Consider the following 23,684-nt stretch of genomic DNA (forward strand, 5'->3'; position numbering starts at 1 on the left):
TTAAATATACACAGAGACAGAAAAAAAAGAGAAAGAGAGAGAAAGAGAGCACTTGATACAGAAAAAAACATAAAAAATTATTTGCATATACAGAAAATACAATATAGAAAGTTTTAATACAACGTTAATGACATAATATTTGATCCTTTTAAATATTTATTTATGTATACTTTAATTTACATGTAAATAATAGTATATATTATTTCACGTATATTTTCAAAAACAAATGTATAATGAACTTATTAATCCTAATTGCGTTTTATTAGGATTATTCTTCTACAAATCCCTTTTCAGTTATTACAAGCAAAGCAATGTAATGTTGTATAGTGTTGCACATAATTGATCGGCTCTTCGGTCTCTAGAAATTTAAAACTTTCTTAAAATATCGTGGTCACGACTAACCGTCGGACGTAGATACATAGCTGTATCTACGTCCGCACGTATCGTTGCATATTTAAAGTGAACAATTCGCGATGCATTACCAGCGCAGAAAAGAGAGGGGAAAAAAGAACTTCACCTGTCTTTCCGTTTCTTACATTAAATTCATGAAAAACCACGACGAAATGTATTCAGGGTCTTCGCTCGGCACAATAGAAATATTTAATGAGCAACTGCAATTGCGATCAATTGCCGAAGGTTGAACCTACTGATTTCTTAGAGTTTTCTTACATTTTTTTTTCTTTTTTTTTTCACGAAGGTATTCACGCTATAATACACGTAGAACTGTCATCGAAACGCACGCGCGTTTGGTCAGAACGTATATTTCTTTTATCTATAGAGAGTTTTTATTCTTTTACGTACATCTCAATGGATTCGCCTGTGTGCACACGAGAGAACAGAGAGAAATAAGAAATTATGGCTCGTAAAAATACGTTTAACCGCACGTTGAAGTTTATGCTCACTCTGTGCGGTATCTGGCCAGGCACACCGTATGTTCTGCTTTGCAGAATATTTTGGGTCGTTTCAATGACAGTTATTCTGTACTTTCACTACCGTTATTTCTACTGGCATGTGCGCTCTGCCGAAATCTTGGATTTAATGGATTGTCTGTCGAGCTTCATTGCATATTCCAAAATAATTATCAAGTTCTTCGTGTTTTGGTTGAACGAACGGTAAGTAGTATTATCCGAATTATACGTGCCGTAGAACGTTACGATCTCCACAAGAATATTACGATCAATATGTACTCATGTGGAAGCTAGAGATACTGTAATTCCAAAACCATAATTTTTCAGAAGATTTATTTGTACAATAGTTTTCCTCTCAAAAGTAGAATTGTGAGTAATATATTACGTAGTTGCAAAAAAAAACTTTCTTTTTTAAAACAAATGTACGTCACATGGCAATTCGGCCAATTTCAGGTAAGAAAATATTGTAAAGTGCTCTCACACAAAAATACATTAGTTCTCTTTGTAAGACTCTTTCCGCACAGCACGTAGCGTTGCAAATATTTTTGTAATATTACGTGCTGTGCGGGTTTATTTGTATTTATATTAATAATTTATGAACGAAGATTGTTGAAATGAATAAATAGCATTGACAATTAGTTTGCAATGTCCAAAGATAACAAATCTTTAAAAGGATAAACTTATATAACGCCAATTAAGAGATTATGTATCGTGATAGCACCATCAAATGAAAACAATCGTCCACAGAAAATTCGTCGAAATTTTGGCAAAGATGGCGGAAGATTGGAGCGATTGCGCTAATAATGATGTCGGCCTGCGCGAGACTGCACGCAAAGCGAAATTGTCGGATCGCATTACAAATTCGATTGTCATCCTCCATACGATGACAATTGTTTTATATTGCATCGGTATCATCCTGACCGATGTCGATGTCACGGATACTTCAAAAGAGTTGCCTTTCATGAACAAGCTGGATATTCCTATGGACATAAACACGCTATTCAAGTACAGAATCGTTTTAACCGTGCAATTTTTGTATATGATGCTTTCCTCGTGGGCGGCCGGTATAACAAATTCTTTACTATTGACATTGGTAAGAAGAATTCTCTGTACTCGAGACTGTTTAATTAATATAAAGTTAAAACTAAATATATATGGATTGTTAAAAGTTTTAGTTACATTTGATAATATTATTTGACAGTGTGCATTTAACTAATTCGTTGCACGTATTAACAATTCGTACATCATAATCAATTCCATACATAATGTTATATTTATTTTCAGATTTTACATACGGCTGGCCAAATCGAGATTATGCGTCATTGGCTGGCGCAGCTTGTGCCTCGTAAGAGCGAGGACAAACACAAATCAATCACTGCGACTGCAAGTAAAATTATTCAAAAACATCAAAAAATTATCAGTTTCACGAAAAATATTGAAAATCTTTATTCGTATATCGCGTTGCTTCAATTTGTGTCAAACACGATAATGATATGTTCTCTCGGCTTCCTTATCGTTACAGTGAGTAACATCATTAAATACATATCTATTGCAATTTTTCCAGTAATTCCTAATGATATAACACTATTAAATATTAAATTACTTTTTAATACACTATTGCATATTACATCTGTTAAATTCTTTTGTTTATAAATTTACTTTTTGTTACATATTATACTATAAATATTTACGTATGGATTTATTTTTAAGAATTTATCGAAAAATTTCTGCCTAATGTTTACAGGCAATAGGCAGCTCCAATGCGGTAGAGCAAATAATGAAATCATTTCTATTTTACACTATAACTAATCTCGAAGCATTTATATTTTGCTATGCTGGAGAATATTTGAACAACAAGGTTAGTAGTAAGATCATACTTATAACAATGATGAAACATTGCTAGTAAATAATTATTTCTCTTATCGTAAAAAATTGTAAAGAGAACTGCGAATATTAGAAATCATTTCTCTCTCACTTTTATTTGTAGAGCAAAGAAATTGGTGTCGCGGCATATAACTGCGAATGGTACGATTTAAAATGTACAGAAAGTCGTGTATTGTTATTTATCATACTAAGATCGCAGAAGCAATTATCACTTACAGTAGGAAAGATGATGGATCTCTCCTTAGAAGCATTTACAAGTGTAAGTTTAATATACAAACTTTTCACCTTTAAAAACAAAAAAAAATAAAAAAAAATAGATTTATTTATTATAACATTATAACAGAAAATACTGACTTCTAAAATAAAAGAGGTAACATTGTTTTAGATCATGAATGCTTCGGGATCATATTTATCAGTGCTATTGGCGATGCAATGACCATATCAACAAGTTTTAAATAATGAAATAGAAAACTTGAAGTGTAAATCACTAGTTACAGAAACACGTTGTAAAATAACGTATTTTTTGAAATATAATATAAAATAATCATAAAATCTCTTTTTTTTTGGTTTGATCATCTATTTACAGTTGAGGAATTATAAACACTTTTTATTGTTAAAAAAGTAAATTTGCTTGAATCCTGACAAATAAAATTACATAAATTTCCGTAACATCAAATTCAATATTTTTTATTACTTTCAATTTTTCCCCTCTAGATTTTGGGACTTTCGTGAGGGATGGTAAATACAACAGATGGGTATCATTCTTGGTGGACATCTGCCTTCGCATGAATCATTACATATTTAAAGCTGATTATTCATGGTTGTGCTAGCGTGTAAAAGAGGGAAGAATTAACCTACTTTCTTTTCCTCTCACGCAACAAAATAATTGTAAAAAAACGATCGAATATGGAGTCATTGCACCAGTCAATAAACAAATAAAAAATTGAATTAGATATTAAAAATATAAATAAAATTTTAATATAATTACATTTGTAAATAAAAAATAATATTTTAATAATTTTTTATGAAAATTCAATTATAAAAAATACAATTAATTTGCAATTTATTAACTTATTAAAGTCTTATTATTTTAATATTTTTTTGCAATAGTTATTTACTGGTGATTGTTCAGCGACTATGCAATGACGATGATATAATGCAATAAGATAAAAATATTTGTAAAATTTTATGCAACTGTAAGATTTATCGAGTTATTTTATCTTAATATTAAAAAATATATATATTTTATATACTTATATTTATGATAAATTTACATAATTAGACATACTCTTATTTGACTAATTCAATAAATTAATGTCTCGTATATACAGCAAAGTTGAGCATTATTCGTTATTTATCAGATAATTTTTTATTTAGATAATTATTTAAATAAAATTTTATTGTTATATATTCATATTATTGGCTATTATTCGTTATTCTCGTTATTCTTTATTTGTTCTATAGACATTATTTATTATTTGCATTATTCATTATTCATATTATTAACTACTATTTGTTATTTGCAATATTTATTATTTGCATTATTCATTATTCACATTTGTTATTCATATTATTTGCTATTATTGGTTATTCGCGTTATTCATTATTTGCATCACAGACATTATTTATTATTCGCGTTATTCATTATTCGCATAATTCTTTATTCGCATTATTCTTTCTTTTATCATTATCTGCATGTTAATTTTTTTTTTCATTGTTACTATTATATCCAATAAAAAAATGTTTTTTAAATAAAACTTTGATAATAGCTCCATATTTTCATCGCATTTTTATCGGCTTTATATGGCTGATTTAAAAAGTGCGAATAAATTTACAGAAACGCTACAAAAGTCACGTTATTTTCACTTTAAATTTAGAGATACATTTATGGCTATAGTTATTAAAGACATAAAAAAATAATTAATAAAATAAAATAAAATATAAAAAACAAATAAATAAAATAATAAAATAAGTAACAAAATAAATTACATTATAAATTGAATAATAAAATTAAACAGTAAATAAAATAAGTAATAAGATAAATAGAAAACAATAATTTAAAATGCTGATTCAAATAAAATTTTGTTTATAATTTTTATTTGTATTGTGTAAATAACAAATAATAAATAAGATTTTATTTACAAATAATAAATAAATTTCTATTCAAATAAAAATTTTATTCAAAATTATTTTATTCTAGATAAACAAATAAATTTTTATTTAAATAAAAAATTATCTTTTAATCATAAATAAAATTTTATTTGAAGATATTTTTATTTGAGATAGATGAATAAATTTTTATTCAAATAAAAAATGATTTACTATTTATAAATAAAATTTTATTCGAAAATATTTTTATTTGAGATGAACGAATAAATTTTTATTCGAATAAAAAATGATTTGTTATTTGTAAGTAAAACTTTATTCGTTATTCATTATTCTTTATTCAAAAAATTGCCCATCTCTGATATATAGTAATCTATAATAGAGATGAGATATTATATTTGTATATATACTGTCTTTTTGCACAATTGTCTGATTTATTTAAATTGTAATTGGTGTTAGAAGTTATTTCACTTTTACACAGAAATTCGCGAACTTGTAAAATCCTTACATTGCTAAAGCATGAATATTGCTAATAATATAAATTATTACGAACACTTTTAATATTATAAATAACGCAACGTGAAGTTTCACACACGTATTTTTTTTCTTCCAATTTCATAGCGACTAAATTTCGAAACTTTTCTGAAGAACCGCGAACACGGTTTGACCATCGGATATACACCCATCTATCTTCGCACGAATCATTACATATTTAAAGTAGACAATTCGCGGTATTACCAGTATTCAAGAGAGGAAAAAGTGAATTTACGATTTTCCTTTATCCCGCAAGAAACTTGCGAAAAACAACAAAATATACGTATATATTTGCGAGCTATGCACGCGATATGCGTACGATAATAATATCTTACGTACATGTTTTATTGATCAGCCGCTGAAGGATATACCAGTTTAATAATCTTTTAGATTTCTCTCTCTCTGCCTCCCAGTCTCAGGCAGATGTTTTGTGATGTATAGTTTCCATCGAAATATAAACTGTATTTCATCGAAGTGTCCATCGAAAGATAGACACACAATTGGTAGGAGCATATTTTTTTTGCTTTATACCGAAGGCTTTTATTTTGCAATTTGTCACATACCTTGACAAATTCACTTGTACAACTGGCAAGAGTAAAAAAGAGATAGAAAATTATGATTCGTGAAAATCCGCTTAATCGCATGGCGAAATTTATGCTCACTTTAAACGGCGTTTGGCCAGGCGCATCGACTGCTTTATTCTGGAGAATGGTTTTCATAGTTTCAATACCATTTGCTCAATACTGTCATTACCGTTATCTTAAGGCGCATATGCATTCTATTACAATTGGAGACTTCATAGACTGCCTGTCCAGTTTTATAGCACATTGCAAGGTGCTTTTTAAGTGCCTTGTGTTTTGGTTAAATCAACGGTAAGTAATCTGTATATGTACAAAGTAGAAAACGATGTAAAGATGTTTCATCAAATTTCGGTGGTAGAATACGTGAAAAAAATTGATTTACATGTAGAAATAAGAAATGTTGAAAAAGATGAGTATTCACAGAAAATTAGGATTACTTTGTGATTGACAAGATTAGCGAACGTCATTTATAGAAAATTCATCGAAGTCTTGGAAGTGATGCGAGAGGATTGGAGTGATTGTGCTAATAACGATATCTGCATGCGCGAGACAGTGAGGAAAGCAAAAGTATCGGAACGTGTTACAAAAGTGATGATGATCCTTCACACGACAACGATTGTTACATATTCCATCGGTACCATCCTGGCCGATATCGATGTCACCAATAACACGACGGAATTACTTTTCTACACTAAGGTTGAATTTCCCTTCGACGTAAACACGCAACGCACATATAGATTTATTTTAGCGATAGATTTCTTCTTTTTGCTCATGTGTTCCTGGTGTGCTGGTATAATGAATACTTTGTTATTAATTCTGGTAAGTTACAAATTTTCAAACAATATTCAAATGAACGATATTTAAGTGGAAAATATAATTTGAATCATCATTAAATTTGAATATAATATATTTATTATAAAAATCAATATGATAATAATATATTTGAGTAATAAATTTTATTTATATAGCAACTTTATTGTGTGCATTTTAAAATGAGTCTAATTTAAAAGTATAATTCTATGATATAATAAAGTTAAAATTAAAAAAAAATTATATATATTATTTACTATTTCCGTGTATTTAGATAGTGTTACTTTGCACAATTTTATGCAATGTTTGAACTTTAATCAGTTGTGGATTTTGATTAATTTCACAGGTACACACACAATGAGATTTTTATTTCCAGACCATACATGTAGCTGGCCAAATCAATATTGTGCGTCACTGGTTAATGCAGCTTGCATCCCCCGAAAATAAAAGCAAAAATGTATCAATCGCAACAACTAAAATTATTCAAAAGCATCAAAAGATTATACGTTTTACGGAAAATATCGAAAGCCTTTATACATACATTGCACTGATGCTATTTGTGTCAAATATGATAATGATCTGTTTGTTAGCTTTCGTTGTCGTAACGGTGAGTTATTACTATATTACTTATTATATTACTTATTTATATGTAATATTTTTATAATGTAATATCAAATAATATATTATAAAATCTTGATTTACTCTGTTACATTCAACTTAATTACTTCTGTGATCAACTTTATTTTATTTATCTAAATTTGTTTTTATTAACTCACTTTTTATTACTTATATAAGTAATAGTCAATATCTTAAAGAATTACGTATTTATTTATTGTACATAATAATTAAATATATTATTATATTTAATTATATTATTATATTATTATATTTAATAATATATTTGTATATTACAAATTTTTTATAAAATTTGAATTTAATAATTTTTCATCGTTGCACGATATCGCAGGCAATTGGCAGCCCTAATGCGACAGAGGTAATAATGAGATCACTTTTATTTTACATTATCACAAACTTCGAAGCATATATATTCTGCTACGCTGGAGAATATTTGAAAAATAAGGTTAGCAACAAAATACTTATGCTAAAGTATTAATATTTATTGCAAAATGTTAACAATAAATAATAGTATATTTTATTTAATTAAAAATGATATTGTAAAGAATACTAAATAATTGAAAATTTTTTGTTATCTTTATAGAGCAAAGAAATTGGTTTTGCGGCGTATAGTTGTTCATGGTATAATATGAAATGTGAGAAAACTCGTACTCTGTCATTTGTCATATTAAGATCGCAAAAGCAATTAACATTTACAATTGGAAAAATGATGGATCTATCCATGCAATCTTTTACTAGTGTAAGATTTATACATTAAAATTTCAGCTTGATGACAAAAAGCATTTTAAATAGAAACATTAAATTCTCTAATACAATATTACAAAACCTTTTTAGATTATGAATACATCGGGATCATATCTGTCGGTATTATTAGCAATGCAGTAAACGTTACTTACATAACACATGGATTTTTAGTAGCAGTCAAAAATCGTTATAGGCTTTTCATACATCAGTAGTTCTAGAAATTCATTGTAATACATTTCTCCAAGTATAAATATGGGACATTAGTCTACAAATCTAGCTTTTTCTAACATTACAACATATTGTAATGTAATATCGAATTTCACATGAGTATTATATATAACGTAGTATGTAAATAATAAAATAAATAAAACAATTTCAAATTTTTTTATATGATTTAGAATACAATATTAAAACATTTTGTAATGCTTCGCGAAGGAATTTCTTTTGCACGTTGGGCATACAGTTGCAAATGCACATATCAGTATTGTTTTGATACAGATTCTTAAAAGAGATTTTTTGTATTACGTATGAAAGCATTCTTTGTGATACAGAAAAATAATTAGGTTTATATAATATTTAACGCACAAAGTCAAAATAATTTAATTATGTTTTAAAAAAATGACATTCACCGTACAATGTTATTGCCATCGTGATTTTATCGCGATATTACCGCGATGTGATGATGAGAAGATAAAATCGATTCCATCTCCAATGCGTGTCGGCACTGTTGCCGTTGCTTCTTGCGAGACATTATCCATTTAATGCATAGAGAGCGACTTCTAAGAAAGACTGTGATGCCGTGATGGACAAAAATCGAGAACATTCTCTTGTACAATTTACGATACACGTATCTCTCTGCATGAATCGTTATATATTTATTGTACGCACTTCATGTCGGCATTATGGCTATATTGTCGGTACCGAAGAGGCGGGCGAAATATATTTTATATTCTCTTTTTTCCACAAAACCGTCAGGGAACACGACGAGTGTTTTTGAGGTGTGCATGCATAATAAAAATATTTCATGAGCAACTTCTATTGATCGATTTGCCGAGGGTGCACCTGCTTGAACACCTCCCACAACGCCCCAGTCTTTACGCAGGTGTTCAATGATATACATCCTACTGTCATTTGGGAAATACATCTATCTATAAACAGCGCATTCTTCAATTTTTTTTTCTTAAGAAATCTTTAGATATTCTCTAATGAGCTCGCTTGAACATAACCGAGTGCAGAAAGAAATAAACAATTATGACTCGTAAAAGCACGATTAATCGCATAGCGTTTCTCATGCTTCCCTGGTTCGGTATTAGCTCGGGCAGATTAATCATTTTAATTACCAGATTGTTTTGGATTGTTACAACGGCATTCGTCGAATATTGTCATTACCTCTATTTTTCAACGCATCTGAATTCGGAGAATTTTTTCAACTTGGTGGATTGCTTCTGCAGTTTCTTGGCACACGCAAAAGTAATCACTAAACTCGTTGCATTCTGGGTGAACCAACGGTGAGTAAAACGAGTGCGTTAATTAAAGTTATTTCAACTTTTAATTGAAAAAATTGTCATTTATAAATTAATATATGTTAAGGCAATTATTTAACGTAAAAATGTTGGTCACGCTTAAAAGACGCCTTTTTCGTAATTATCTTCTTTATGCGCGTTTAATTCTTCATTACTACTTCTGGAAAACAAATAAAAGTTACAAGAAATACGTAAGATAAAATTTTGTTTAAAGAAGAGAACAATTTTAACGTTGTTTCGTATAAATCGGAGGTGAAATATTTTTTAAATGTTACGGTTTTCTGTGACGCGATGAATAGGACTTTCATTTGAATTCGACAGCGTGATCGAGGAACAATCGTCCACAGAAAATTCGAGGAGACTTTGGCGTTAATTACGGACGACTGGAGTGATTACGCTAAGAATGATATCGGTATGCGCGTAATGACAGGCAAGGCAAAAGTGTCGGATCGCATCACTTACATTATACTTATTCTCCATACGATGACTATTGTTTTGTATTCCATGGGAATCATTATCGCTGATGCCGATGTTACCGAGACGATCGAACTGCCTTTTATCAACAAATTAGTGCTTCCCTTCAGTATTAATACGCAGCATATGTATAGATTTGTGTTAATCGCGGAATTTATACACATGATGCTTAGCAATTTTGTAGCTGGCGTCTACAACGCCATACTTTTGGCTATGGTAAGTTACTGCATAGGCAATTATAATTAAGGATACATAACTTATTCTGTTACATTGTAAACTTGAATCTCGTGGTGTCCTTTTCACTGAATAATACAGACTTGGCCCAAAATATTAATCACCCTTTTATTAAACATTTTTAACGGAAAGAATTTACACAGAAACTAAAATATAAATTATCCTTCAAGAACCCTTTAAATTATATAGAATCAATATCAAATAGTACGGATAAAAAATTCCATGTAAACAAAAAATACATATAACAAGCTTAATAATTTTAGTCAAGACTATTTACATTAACATTCTATTAAAAATGAACCGCAAAATAAAAAGAAAGAATAATAAAAATTTAAATAAAAAGGCTAAGGACAAGTACAAAACAAAGATGTGGATAATTAATCTAAGTTAATTTAAAATTTATGATTGTTATAATGAACAAATCTTAAATTATCTTAAACTAATTGTTTACATCTTTGTTTTGTGCTTGTTCTTAACCTTTTTATTTAAATTTTTATTATTGTATTGCAATAACGTACAGAATAACAATATTAAAAAAAAGAATCTTGTCAAATATGTTACGTGTAAACATTTTTGAATTATTTATCAATTATTAATATTTTTTTTATTTTTCTACAAATTCTTCGTAATCTAATTACTTGTGCATGTAGCTAAAAATTCTTCTTTTTTAGGTTTTTCATACAGGTGGCCAAATAGATATTCTGCAATGCTGGTTGGCACAGCTTCAACCCAAAAATATCGAAAATAAGCAAAAATCAATCGTCGTCATGGCAAATAAGATTGTCCTGAAGCATCAAAAAATTATTGAGTTTTCAGAAAATATTGAGAGCCTGTATACGTATCTCGCAATGCTGTTATTCGCATTAAACACATTATTAATTTGCACGATAGCCTTTATTATTGTAACTGTAAGTGTACTAGTGAATTATACTATAAAAAGAAAATTTTTTTACATTGTGTAGAATTTATTTTTGCTCTGATTTTTTGCAAAGTAAGTAATGCTACCATATTCTTAATTTTTCAGGCGCTTGGTACTGCTGATGCTATGGAGCAGATTATAAAATGTATTTTATTCTTCACGATAACGAATCTAGAGGCATTTGTATTTTGTTACGCCGGAGAATATCTAAGCAATAAGGTCAGTGATGAAAGATAATTATTGTAATAATAAAACAATAATAAAAATATAAATAATTATATAGTTTTTATAAAACAGACAGAGAAAATTAAATTTTATTATCAAATTAACATTACTACCTAATTTTATTATTTCATAGAGCAGGGAAGTTGGATTTGCAACGTATAATTGTGAATGGTACAATTTAAAGTCCAAAGATAGTCAAATTTTGTTATTCATAATATTAAGATCTCAAAAACAATTGACGCTAACAGCTGGGAAGATAATGGATCTCACTTTACAATCCTTCGCAAGTGTAAGATTCAAGCAGAATATAAAATTTTGGTCGTTTTACTTCTACCAGTCAATATTTATGAGATAAAATTCCCTTTCATCGGCACGCCTCTTTTTGCCACAGCAACATTTCATTTTCATAAATATTAATTTCTAACGCATACAACATTTATTATAGATTATGAATGCTTCGGGATCCTACCTATCAATGTTGCTGGCGATGCAATAAAACATCACGTTCATCTCGATAACTTTTAATCAGTAGTCGTGAAGCGTGTACAGAGACGACATACGTGTAAATATGCCTTCACTAATTACAGTACACACATTGTATTGTGTATTTTTTTTCGAATATATGCTCTATACAGTAAATGTAATTTACGTGAAATATGATATGAAGTTATAGTAAATCATAGCGTCCTTTATAAAACTGTAACGCCATAGCTCTCAGCTTTTTATGGAAAGACAAATCGTGGAATTTTCCTGTAACCGAGAGTTAGTCGCGAAATATCATGCGCAAAGATAGGTATACACTACGCAGTAATTTAATTTTCTGTTATTTTCTTTCGCCCTCCAAACTTCAAAATGTTTTCAAAGCTCGCCGAACACGAACTCACAATTGAATACTCCGTATCTATGTCCACGCGTGTCATTGCTTATTTAAAGCTAGCAATTTGCGAGCGCATCATCGGCCCTCGGAAAAGAAAGAGATGACCCCACCTGTGTTCCCAATTCTTTTTATTAAAATTGTCAGGACTCACGACAGATGTATAGGTGCTCTGCACGCAGTACGATGAAAATATTTAATGAGTTGTTTTTCCATTGGTCGACAATCCAAGGGTGAATTCGTGCGATGACCTTTCAGGAACGCCCAGTCTTTACGCAGCAATTCTATGATGTATGTCCATCGAAAAACGTACATCTGGCGTTCATAATCGAATTCATTGTATTTCCCCACACTTTGTTAAAAACGATTTGTTAAAAGGGATTTGTTGTGCATTTTGATGTGTTCGCGGTCGTATAAAAAAAAGAAAGTGAACAGAATATTATGATCCGGAAAAACACAATTAATCGCACGATAAAAGTCATGTTCACTTTGTTCGGAATGGCCAGATACTTGTGAAACTTCCGTTTTGCAGAATATTTGGGATTATCACGATAATATGTGTTTAATTCTATCATTATCGGTACCTTCAAACGCATTTCTATTCCAATAATCTTTTCAATTTGATAGATTGTTTAAATAGCTATCTAGCATACGAGTACATGAAAGTGATTACGTTTTAATTAAATGAACGGTAAGTAATACGATTGGCATTTAATTATATAAATTGCTTACAGCCAAAACTAGAGAAAGACAATCTAATAATTGGTCTATCATAAATATATCTATTAATAAATTAATAAATCTATTAATTTATTAATCAACTTACTTAATTACGTATTTATTAATCAATTATATTCTAAGATGCAATTGTGTTCAGTATCTACATACATATTTGTGTGTTTAATACTGCTCTGTATTATTTAATTATTAACTCTTATTTAATAAAAAAAAAGTAAAAAATAAAACTAAAAATTTCTAACATAACATCGAATATATTATTAAAATTATCCAGTAAAATTTAGGAAATAATAATTTCCTAAATATTTGAAATAATTCTTTTTGTAATCAATAGGATAATCGACGAATCAAATCATCCACAGAAAACTCATCGAAACTTTGGAAATGATAACGGAAGACTGTACAGTTGCGCCAACAACGAGATCAATATGCACGAAACGATATGCAAAGCGAAATTGTCGACTCGTATCACTAACGCAATGATAATTCTTCACACGTTAAGTGTAGCTGCGTACAGCACACGAATTATCCTGGCCGATGTCGGTGTCACCGATTGCACGTCCGACCTGCCCTATATCCATAAAATGGAACTTCCCTTCGATGTGAAAACACAAAGAACGTATACAGTGATCTTAATCACGCAAACCGTGTACGTCGTCATGTGCAGCCGGGCTGCCGGTGCTGTAAACGCTTTGCTTCTAATAGGTAAGTTAAGAAATGCATGAGCAATTATCGCGAACAACAGTTGCAGTAATAATAAATAATAAGGATAACAAACATTATTTATATTAAAATCTGACAAGAGTTTGTATATGCATGTACACTAAAAAAAAATTTTTTATACTAAATAAATATACCTACTTTATTATTTTCTATATTTTTAAATATTATTAAGTGTAAAAAAAATTTATTTGCAAAACTTAAAAGAGATTTATTTAAAAATGAAAAAAATAATATCAAAATAAATATATGCGTAAAAAAATTTTTTAAAGTATATATTACATTATTTTATAATAAAATTGGACTGCTATCTCATGGAATTTGTTTCTTTCCACAGTTTATATTACGTTCTTTATTTTTAATATTTTAACATATAAATATAAATTTTAAAATTGAGACGACTTTGTATAAAAGCCACGGGTTTCCTTATTTTCAGATTTTACATATAGGTAGTCAGATAGATATTCTGCGTTACTAGTTGATAAATTTCGCACCCAAGGAGAGTGGAAAAAAGCCCGAACCAATTACCACGGACAAAATCATTCAGAAAATAATTAACTTCTCGAAGAACATTAAAAATTTGTACACGTACATCGCATTGCTGCAGTTTACGACTAACACGATAATGATTTGCTGCTTGGCATTATCTTTATCGCAAACGTCAAAAAAAGAGGAAAATTAAATTACTATAAATACTTCATATTAATGATTATTCCTTATCGTGGACTTACCAATAAGCGTACGATTATTTTAATTAATTTCCTTGTGTTTTATATAGATAAGATAAAAATAGATGCAAATATTTATAACTGTTCTAATAAGTTAACGATTTTTTTTCTGTTTACAGACAATTGGTACACTCAATGCGACGGAACAGATAATAAAATCTCTCCTATTTTACACTATAATAAACTTAGAAGCGTTTATATTCTGCTTTGCTGGAGAATATTTGAACAATAAGGTTAGTATCAAAAAGATGCTTATAACAATGATAAAATAACGAGAGATTTCGTTCGTTAAAGCATTAAACAAGAAGTTATCAAATATTACTTATACCAAAAAAATCTTTATGAAATGTACTGAAATGTATTTTTCCTAGAGCAAAACAATCGGACACGCAGCGTACAATTCCGCATAGTATAATTTGAAGCCAGGGGATACTCGTATCTTGTCATTTATAATATTAAGAAAAGATCGCAAAAGCAATTGACGGTTACTGTTGAAAAAAATGGCGGATCTCTCCGAAGAATATTTTGCAAGTGTAAGAATTATGCGCAACACGCAAATTAACTTTAAATCTTTTTGATATAGATTACATATAATATTTGTTATAAAATATTTCTTTCTCTCTCTCTCTATTTCTTAAAATTTATATAAATTTATATAAATTTTTTTATATGTAATTTACTTTGAACTAAAAAGTATTACTCAAAATTTGCATCTATAATCCAACATAATCTCTAATAAATTTATAATTATAAATAAAAGTAATTTTTACCTTTAATACAAAAAATGACATTGTTATAGATCATGAATGCTTCAGGATCGTATTTATCGGTAATATTGGCGATGCAATAAACGTCACATCAATCTCATCGATTTTCTCAACAGATATTTATGAAGCACACATTACATAATGTGCAAATTACCAGTTAGAAAGAAACACATTGCAATGCAAACTGTATTCCAAATACGTTTAAAGTAATTTAAAGAGCACGATACGAAATTTGAGCTACGATCTAAGACTCTGAGATACAATGTTATAATACACATAGTTATAATTAAGCAAAGCAAATTCAATGGAGATCAATATTTCTTTTAAATAAATATCTCTTTAGCATTGACGCTCTCAAGTCATTTTGCACGATATCGCGCGACATACATACTTATATAAACGTATATCCCAGTTATATTCTATAATAAAGTACTTACTTCTCTCTATATTTGTCGGTCGTTGTATCCATAGATTTAATTATTATCTCGTCAAATATTGATACAATAGCAACGCACAGATATTGCGTACACAAAATTGTACACGTTCCCGCAGCACCGCACAACTTAGTTTTCTGTTTCTTTGTCGAAGTCTCTTCACCCTCTAGATTTCAAAAACTTTTCGAGGGGTCCCCGGAGCTCAATTCGCCATCGGACATATGTCGCCCCGCCTACGTCCGCATGTATCGTTGCATATTTAAGGCAAACAATTTTCGATCACATCGCTGATGCGCCTAAGAGGGAGAAGTAATTCTGCCTGTTCCTTTCTTTTATCAAAGGAGGGAGAGGGGGGGGGGAGGAGCAGCAACAAATGCGTTTGTAGTCGTAGTACGATGAAAATATTTGATGAGCAATTTCTATTGGCCGTTGGCTCAGGGGTGCACCTGTGTGTAATGACCTCGTACGATCCCCCGGTCTTCATCCGGATATTTGATGATATAACATCGAGCTGCAGTAGACAAAAAAAGTATATAACAAAATTGTACTTTATTTTTTTATTTTTTTCAAGCGTATCTACTTTTTTTTACTATATCTATACCTTAATGCACTCGTTACTGTAATTTGTGTTACTGAAACAACTTAAGTCTTCATTTTCATGAGCAATAGACTTTTTTATATTAGATTCTGCACTTAGGTTTAATAAATATTTTGCGTTGATGGTTGACTAATAACAGAAATTAACGTATAAGCAGATACGCAAGTTTCGTCATATTATGATAAAAGAAACTCATTCAGAAAACATCAGAAGACTATTCGCTTCCAAAAAAAAACTATCAAATATTTATTTTATTCATCACGCTGCTATAATCAGCGTGGAAAATGTGATAACTTATTTACTAGGACTTCTGATCATAACTGGAAAGTGTAAAACAGGCGTTAAATAATATAAATAAATAAAAACAAATATTTTATTCCGCAAAATCAAATGCCATTAATTGAGTGTTTGCATCATGGCGTACCCTGTTAATTCCTTCATGCATTGCATATACATGGCATGTTGCCTGGATAAATTATTCATGCTTTCGTCGAATCACTTGTATCGCATATTTCGAAATTGCAGGCGCTAGATAGTTCCGATGCGATGGGAAAGATAGTGAAAACTTTTCCGTTTTACGGCATAACGAGTGTAGAAGTGTTTATGTTTTGCTTATGCAAGAAGAAATATCTGACAAAACAAATTAGCAAAAATTATGACGGTAAGCATGACAATTTTAACTGTACTCCTCTCTTTAATTATTCTCTGAACAGTTTCTTATAAAACAGTAAAGAGAGAAGATTAAAATATGATTTTTGAGAAATAATATATATTAAACTGTGACACACAATCAAGAAAAGTGCAAATTACTCAATAAGAGCTTCGCTTTGTTGCTTTTTATTATATAAATATATTTTATATATTTATATATTCTCTTGTATCAATTATTAAGAAAAGACTTAGTAATATAAACGTTTTTCATTATTTTTATCTTTTCAGAGCAAAACCGTTGAATCCGCTATATACAATTGTGCCTGGTACGATTTGAAACCTAAACACAGTCGCATTCTGTTATTCGATACTGTGATTGATACTGAGATCGCAGAAGCAACTGACGCTCGTAATCAGGAAAATGATGGATCTTTCGTTACAATGGTTCGCATCAGTAAGGTTCATGCACAGTATACAAAGATAATTTATCTAGTTCTACATACATAATGTTCGCTGTAATTGTATATTTGCACCCAGGTCTATGTTAGCTTATGTTAACTCTCTTTATTCCATAGATTACTTGATAAATATTATACATTCCCAAGACGATAGTTTGAATATATGTAATAATGAATTTGAACTACAACAAATTTATTATAAATTCTACGGGATAATTTAAGTGTCCCCTTTCAATTAATAATTCTAAAATATATATCTAGTGACATGCTCGTTGACTCGAATAATGCGATAACAATTATATTTCCTCAAATATTAAACATACTTTGAAGTAGCATAATTTAAGCAGCAGTAAAATAATGTACCTATAGAACGAATATCGAACTGTGCTGCCTTTGAGCCGCAGTCGATGGCATCTTGATGCAAAAGAGAATTGCCGTAATATATTCTCGATTTCCACGAATCCCACGGCGACTATCCCTTCCTTCCCTGTACGACCCTTCTGAAACTCCTCCGGTTTTCCTTAGATCAGTGCGCATGATTTTTCGTATTATAAAACCGGGCTGTAGATCGACCTGTGTCCTGCACGATCGTGCATTTTTAACGAAAATTGCACGGTACCGCACCGTTCGGCGCACAGGGCGGAAGGACAGCCCCCTCGGCTTCCCTACCATCCGCAAAATCGGCGATCACCGACGACAACTTTGTCATATGCGGAGGGATGAAAATATTTAATGAGCTGTCCCCTGCCCGGTCGACGGAACGAAGGTAGGGCTAGCGGCAAGTGACCCTCCGGCATCCTTCAGTTCATCCGCAGCGTCTACAGGTGCGCGTCTCGTGCTTTTATCGTCTATAAATCTGTTCCCCGCGTACGCGCTCGACGTTGATGTTTCTTCCGCGCGCGCGGCTTGAGTTTATTGCGAGCGTCGAGCATCCATTTCATTGATCCTCGTCGACTGGTGACGTGCCGTGCCGGTATCGAACATTCTCTTCCCTGTTCTTGTCGATTAACACGTTCCCAGTAAACCGATAACAAATCGCTCTCTAGTATCACGATTTTGAAAGTTCACAATCTCAAACAGGTGTCACTCGCTTCCTTTAACGGAAGAGATTCTCGACAGGAGGACGTGCGTGGCCTAGTCTCGTTATAGCTCCGTACCGTCAATTACGTGATAGTGTTTGCATTCGTCGATCGACCGAGGATTAAACTTTGTCAGATGATGTCTGCTAATACAATTACTCGGTCGATCGAGATCGGACTGCGGGTCGCCGGCATCTGGCCAGGCGCGGCCCACGCAATTGTCAATCGATTTTTCTGGACCGCGACGATGATAACCGCGCAGATCTTTCAGTATCGCCACATGGTGGTGCACCTCAATTCCAACGACATCTCACAGCTGATGGATGGCCTGAGCGCGACGCTGTCGTACAGTTTGTTGTTTGTCAAGTTGATTGTTTTCTGGACAAAACAACGGTACGTCGTCGCTACTTGCAGTTTATGATCTTACGAGCCGTACGAATCGAACAAACGTTCGATAATACGGAGCGGGTCACATGCATGAGTAATTATCATTGCATCGTATCAAAGCATTAGAGTAATAGTGTTTTGCGATGGGGGAGCTTCGCGAGCATTAGAAATCATTATCACGACAAATGATTTTTTTTTCGTACATTATTAGCGATTTACTAATGATAAATTTTAACATGTAATCTTCATCCTTTTATATTATTAATCGTTATTATATCAGAGATGATTAATCTCAATTAAATATCGATATTTACAGAGAAAAGAAAGTTAACTTGATTATATTTTTTTTTAACCTGTTTAAAAAATAATAAACTTGTAAACGCTCGTATTCTTTTGCAAAGCAGAATATGAAGAAGAGAAACAGCCAATTTACGAGCAAATTAATTAATCGTACAAATTACATAATTACATCAAGGATTTATTCTCCTAAAAAATATTACACATACGTTTCGACTGCACTTGATCTTCTTCAGTTTAACGTGGAATCCGTTAACTATTCTAGCAATGAACAACTATTTTAAGCCGCATAATTAATTATTTAAATTTTTCCAGTTCAAGTATTTAACTTAAACACGTAAAATACTTGAATTGAGAAAATTTAATTAAATTAAAAAATTTAGTCAAGTTACAGCAACTTTTTTTTCTCAGTGCAATGACACCGATATATCTATCTTCGCATTTTTCGACCCATCCTTTCCATCATTCATCACCGAATACAAACAGTTTTCTAACTATAGTCTTCGAGGGGGGAACATCCTCGTTCTCGCGGTGCTGCACGAAATCGATTCTTCCTAGAATATTCAACGACGTGTTAGCGAGCATCGCGACGGACTGGGAGAAATGCGGGGACACCTTGTGCAGCATGAGTGCCGTGGCCAATCTGACGCATCGTTTCTCCAATTTGATCATCGGCCTGCACTCGACGGCCGTGCTGTTCTACTGCATCGGCGTCGTCGCTCTGGGCGGCGACGACGTCGCCGATCGTGAACTTTTTCTCAAGATGGAGTTACCCTTCGAGAGTGGCACGTCGCCAATTTACGAGGTCGTCCTGGCCACGCAGTTCCTGCATCAGATGACGGCCGCCACTGTGATCGGCGTGCTCACTGCGTTGCTCGTTACGCTGGTAAGTTGGGACACCGGGGGCTTTCAACCCCCAAGGGATTTTCAAGTTCCCGACCGAGATTACCCACGGGAGCGCTTCCCGAGAGGTAGCTCCGGCTCGTGTTACCGCGATAACTGTTCGTAGTGCGTTTCAATTTCCTCGAGAAAAATTGGAAGAATATATGTTTGTGAAACATTAACTTCCAACTGATTTGTTGGAATCATTAAATAAAGTTTGGCGCCAGATATCTGCCTTCTCTTAATGGTAAAAATATTAATTATTATCGTTTTATTAAAATTTAAATAAATACAAATATAAATATTTAAAAATATAATTTAAAAAATATAATATATATTAATTTGTATAAACATTTCTTCTTGTTTACGAAATTTTGTATTATTAATAAATTTCTGTTTCAATAAAAGTGTCAAAATATTTCTGTCAAATAACTTTTTTTTAATACTTTTGTGTGTAAATATGAGGATCTTTTAATGTGGCGAGAACAGATAACAGTTAAATTCCTAGGTGCTCCATGCGGGCGGTCAAATAGACATTCTGCGGGAAAAATTATTGGAAATTTTACCGAGGAAAAAGGCACCACCTATCTCTGTGATCACGATGGGCTCGTTAATTCGGAGGCATCAAAACATCATCGTTTTCACCGAAAAGATCGAAAGCCTGTACTCGTACATCGCGCTAGTGCAATTCATATCGAACACTATCGTTATTTGTTGCCTAGGCTTCATCATCGTTAACGTAAGTAATTTTAAGCGGCTTATTTTGCCGTATACATTAATTAATCACGCTTTCCATTTATTTCAACGACATGAATTCGCGCGCGAATCAATTTACCGCTTCCAAGCGACGCTTATTATCTTTCGCACGTGTACGAACACAATATTCAGCCACTTGTAATTTCAATATAATTGCAATGCAATTCGCGATAGAAAAGTTCCAGTCGTGCACGTCGATATTTCCATATTGCAGTCGATCGGCGACGATCAAGGCTCCTCTATGTTAGTGAAATCTATCTTATTTTACGTCGTCATTAACTTGGAAGCGTTCATCTTCTGCTACGCCGGCGAATATCTGAGTGTCAAGGTAAGCAACTGTTAATTTTATCGTGGCAGTCTTCTACACAACCTGCTTTTCACTTTCAAATTTCCTCTTGAATTTGACTTCCAGAGCAAATCGATCGGCGATGCGGCATACGAATCTCTGTGGTACGATTTGTCTCCCAGCGAGAATCGAATCCTCTTATTCCTGATAATGAGGTCGCAAAAACAATTGACGATTACCGTTGGCAAGTTCATGAATCTCTCATTGCAACAGTTTGCGAACGTAAGTCTCACGTAACGTATCATCGGATTGTACATTGTAGCTTTGCACGTTATTACATTCGTTATTAGGCATAAATTATTAACTTTAATGTACGATCACAACGATATTTGTTCTTTATGCACACAACAATGTTGTTTGTCGTAGATCATCAAATCGTCGGCGTCATACATCTCTGTGCTACACGCGTTGTAATAATGCAACGACTACAAAGACTAATTATTAATATCGAGTTACCATAACATTGAAAATTACGCTTGATGGAAGATTACTCTATTTTTAATAAAAGTCAATGATCAACTGATACACCTTTGGTTGGCGTCCCTTTATTACAATAATATTTACGCAGATGTTATTAAACGCGCACAGTTTACGCCGTCAGCCCATCGAAAATATGTCGTTGCTTCTGGGGGACGTGGGAAGGAAAATATTTTTCGTAGGGCTGAAGGAGAGAGCGCGAGCACGGGCTTTCATCCCCTGAAAGAACTTTGGAACGTCGCTCCGCGCTAAATTGCGGAAGTTACCCCGATCGCAGGGGGGACCCCCCTCCCTCCGGCCCCGTTGTACTCGCACGTAACTGGCAGTATTGCGCAATCGTGCCAGATGGCCACTACGAATAGATCGCAACGAAATTATATACCGGGATTGCTTAGCGCTCTTTCGCGCATACAATCAGGGCGCTTTCGCGCCGCGCGGCGGCGGACTCCCAGCCTGAAGGGACAATTTTAGTAGAGACGAGCGCGTATCGCGAACTGCTGTAATTCTATCGCCCCACGCGACCGCTCAATTTACAAACTTCGAGTTTACACCGACGAAGAGAATTTATACGTCGTGTTATCTGGCAAAAATACACATCTTAGAGACGGCGACTGTGCTAAGGTAATATACAAGGGAATAAGTTGCGCAATTCTATCCTTCGTACACAATTTCCTGTCTGTCAGAGAGAATTCCGACGTGACATTTTCTCTGAAAGGAACCCTTTAACTATCATCTCCAATTAGATTTCAAATTAAAAAAATATTTGTATCAAAAATATAAAATGATAATTTATTATAAGTGTACGTCTCGAATTTTATTCCATAATTAAAAGTTCCAATTTTTCGCTATTAAGTATCTTGAAAGGAGAACAATTTTACATTTTAATATTAAATGTCTTTAAATATCAATTAATTATTCGTAAGAATTATTCGCTGAATCTCATAGTGGGGAGTCTTATACGCGATACGGTCGTTCAGAAAATTGCTCTGTAAATTTGTTTCACGTGCAGAGAATGGGATCTTCCAAACAAAAACTTTTATCCCCGGCGGTCCTACATCGCTGTAGGATATCAACTTTCTAGATTGTCTAAGAATTATATCCTGACAATGTAAATCATGAATTTTCGCTTACGTCAGACTCCACGCAGCGACGATGTCGCCGCATCTCACTAAGTACGGAATTATCGGGGTCGGAGACGTTGGCGTCGTAAATTCCTTCTCGAGTTTCTCATCGTCACACGTCATGAAAATTCTTGATTTTTGCATTCATAGCCACATCAGCGTCTACTTTTCTACGACCTTCTTGAATTTATTGACATGCAACACGATATAAAATGTGTCAAACAAGGAGGACAATTGCTAACATTTATAGCAATATTTTCAATTGGAAAATTGTGCATTTAATTATACGACGGTGTGTACGTTTTTTGAGGGAGCAGATACCCTTGTAATTATTATTTTTCTAGATTGATACATCAAACTTTTGACAGAGATTATATAAAAAGTAAATTCATTGTTTAAGTTGTTTTTTCTTCTAAATTTTAATACAAATGTTTTATGGATTACTGAAAGAGCATCCAATTTTCTATGTATTTTCCTTTTAATATCTTTATAATTACATGCGTACGTTGCAAATAAAAATAAAAATAAAAAAAAACAGAATCATATATACACTTTGTCGTTTTTACAAAACGCCTCCCGTTATCGGAGGATCAAAATTAATCCCATCAAAACAAATGTAATTTGTTGGAATTTAATTAAACTAGTTTTACATCGAAGGAGATCCGGTTGACAATTTTATTTCTTCATCGCGACTCTTCAGCGAGATCCCGCAGGTAACGAACAGACCAGTCGTTTCCAACTTTTTGACGTTTAGAGGTAGTACGATTTTCCAGGGAAAGCTGCACCAGCGGTG

The 23,684-nt window shown here is 32.3% G+C and overlaps 3 protein-coding genes and 1 pseudogene across 3 annotated transcripts; all 4 read left to right on the top strand.

Annotated features, from left to right (window-relative positions):
- The first annotated feature begins 250 nt into the window (after positions 1 to 250).
- LOC105193159 lies at positions 251 to 12,288 on the top strand. The gene is made up of 13 exons (XM_011157515.3): positions 251 to 1,112; positions 1,656 to 2,001; positions 2,193 to 2,429; positions 2,653 to 2,766; positions 2,896 to 3,051; positions 6,198 to 6,304; positions 6,487 to 6,832; positions 9,452 to 9,711; positions 10,074 to 10,416; positions 11,106 to 11,342; positions 11,459 to 11,572; positions 11,712 to 11,867; positions 12,024 to 12,288. Exons 1-13 carry the CDS (start codon positions 856 to 858, stop codon positions 12,072 to 12,074), a joined length of 2,724 nt encoding a protein of 907 aa, XP_011155817.3. The 5' UTR covers positions 251 to 855; the 3' UTR covers positions 12,075 to 12,288.
- Positions 5,763 to 8,583, top strand: LOC105193150 (odorant receptor 4). The gene is made up of 6 exons (XM_011157503.3): positions 5,763 to 6,304; positions 6,487 to 6,832; positions 7,200 to 7,430; positions 7,791 to 7,904; positions 8,043 to 8,198; positions 8,294 to 8,583. Exons 1-6 carry the CDS (start codon positions 6,048 to 6,050, stop codon positions 8,342 to 8,344), a joined length of 1,155 nt encoding a protein of 384 aa, XP_011155805.2. The 5' UTR covers positions 5,763 to 6,047; the 3' UTR covers positions 8,345 to 8,583.
- Positions 12,289 to 12,357: 69 nt separating the features above from the next.
- LOC113003943 lies at positions 12,358 to 15,832 on the top strand (annotated as a pseudogene).
- Positions 15,833 to 18,262: 2,430 nt separating this feature from the next.
- LOC105193535 (odorant receptor 13a) lies at positions 18,263 to 21,818 on the top strand. Its single transcript, XM_011158016.3, has 6 exons — positions 18,263 to 19,018; positions 19,868 to 20,195; positions 20,700 to 20,930; positions 21,162 to 21,275; positions 21,360 to 21,515; positions 21,660 to 21,818. Exons 1-6 carry the CDS (start codon positions 18,762 to 18,764, stop codon positions 21,705 to 21,707), a joined length of 1,134 nt encoding a protein of 377 aa, XP_011156318.2. The 5' UTR covers positions 18,263 to 18,761; the 3' UTR covers positions 21,708 to 21,818.
- Positions 21,819 to 23,684: the final 1,866 nt, after the last annotated feature.

This window comes from Solenopsis invicta, chromosome 10, assembly GCF_016802725.1.
Source record: "Solenopsis invicta isolate M01_SB chromosome 10, UNIL_Sinv_3.0, whole genome shotgun sequence".
NCBI classification, from domain to species: Eukaryota; Metazoa; Arthropoda; class Insecta; order Hymenoptera; family Formicidae; genus Solenopsis; species Solenopsis invicta.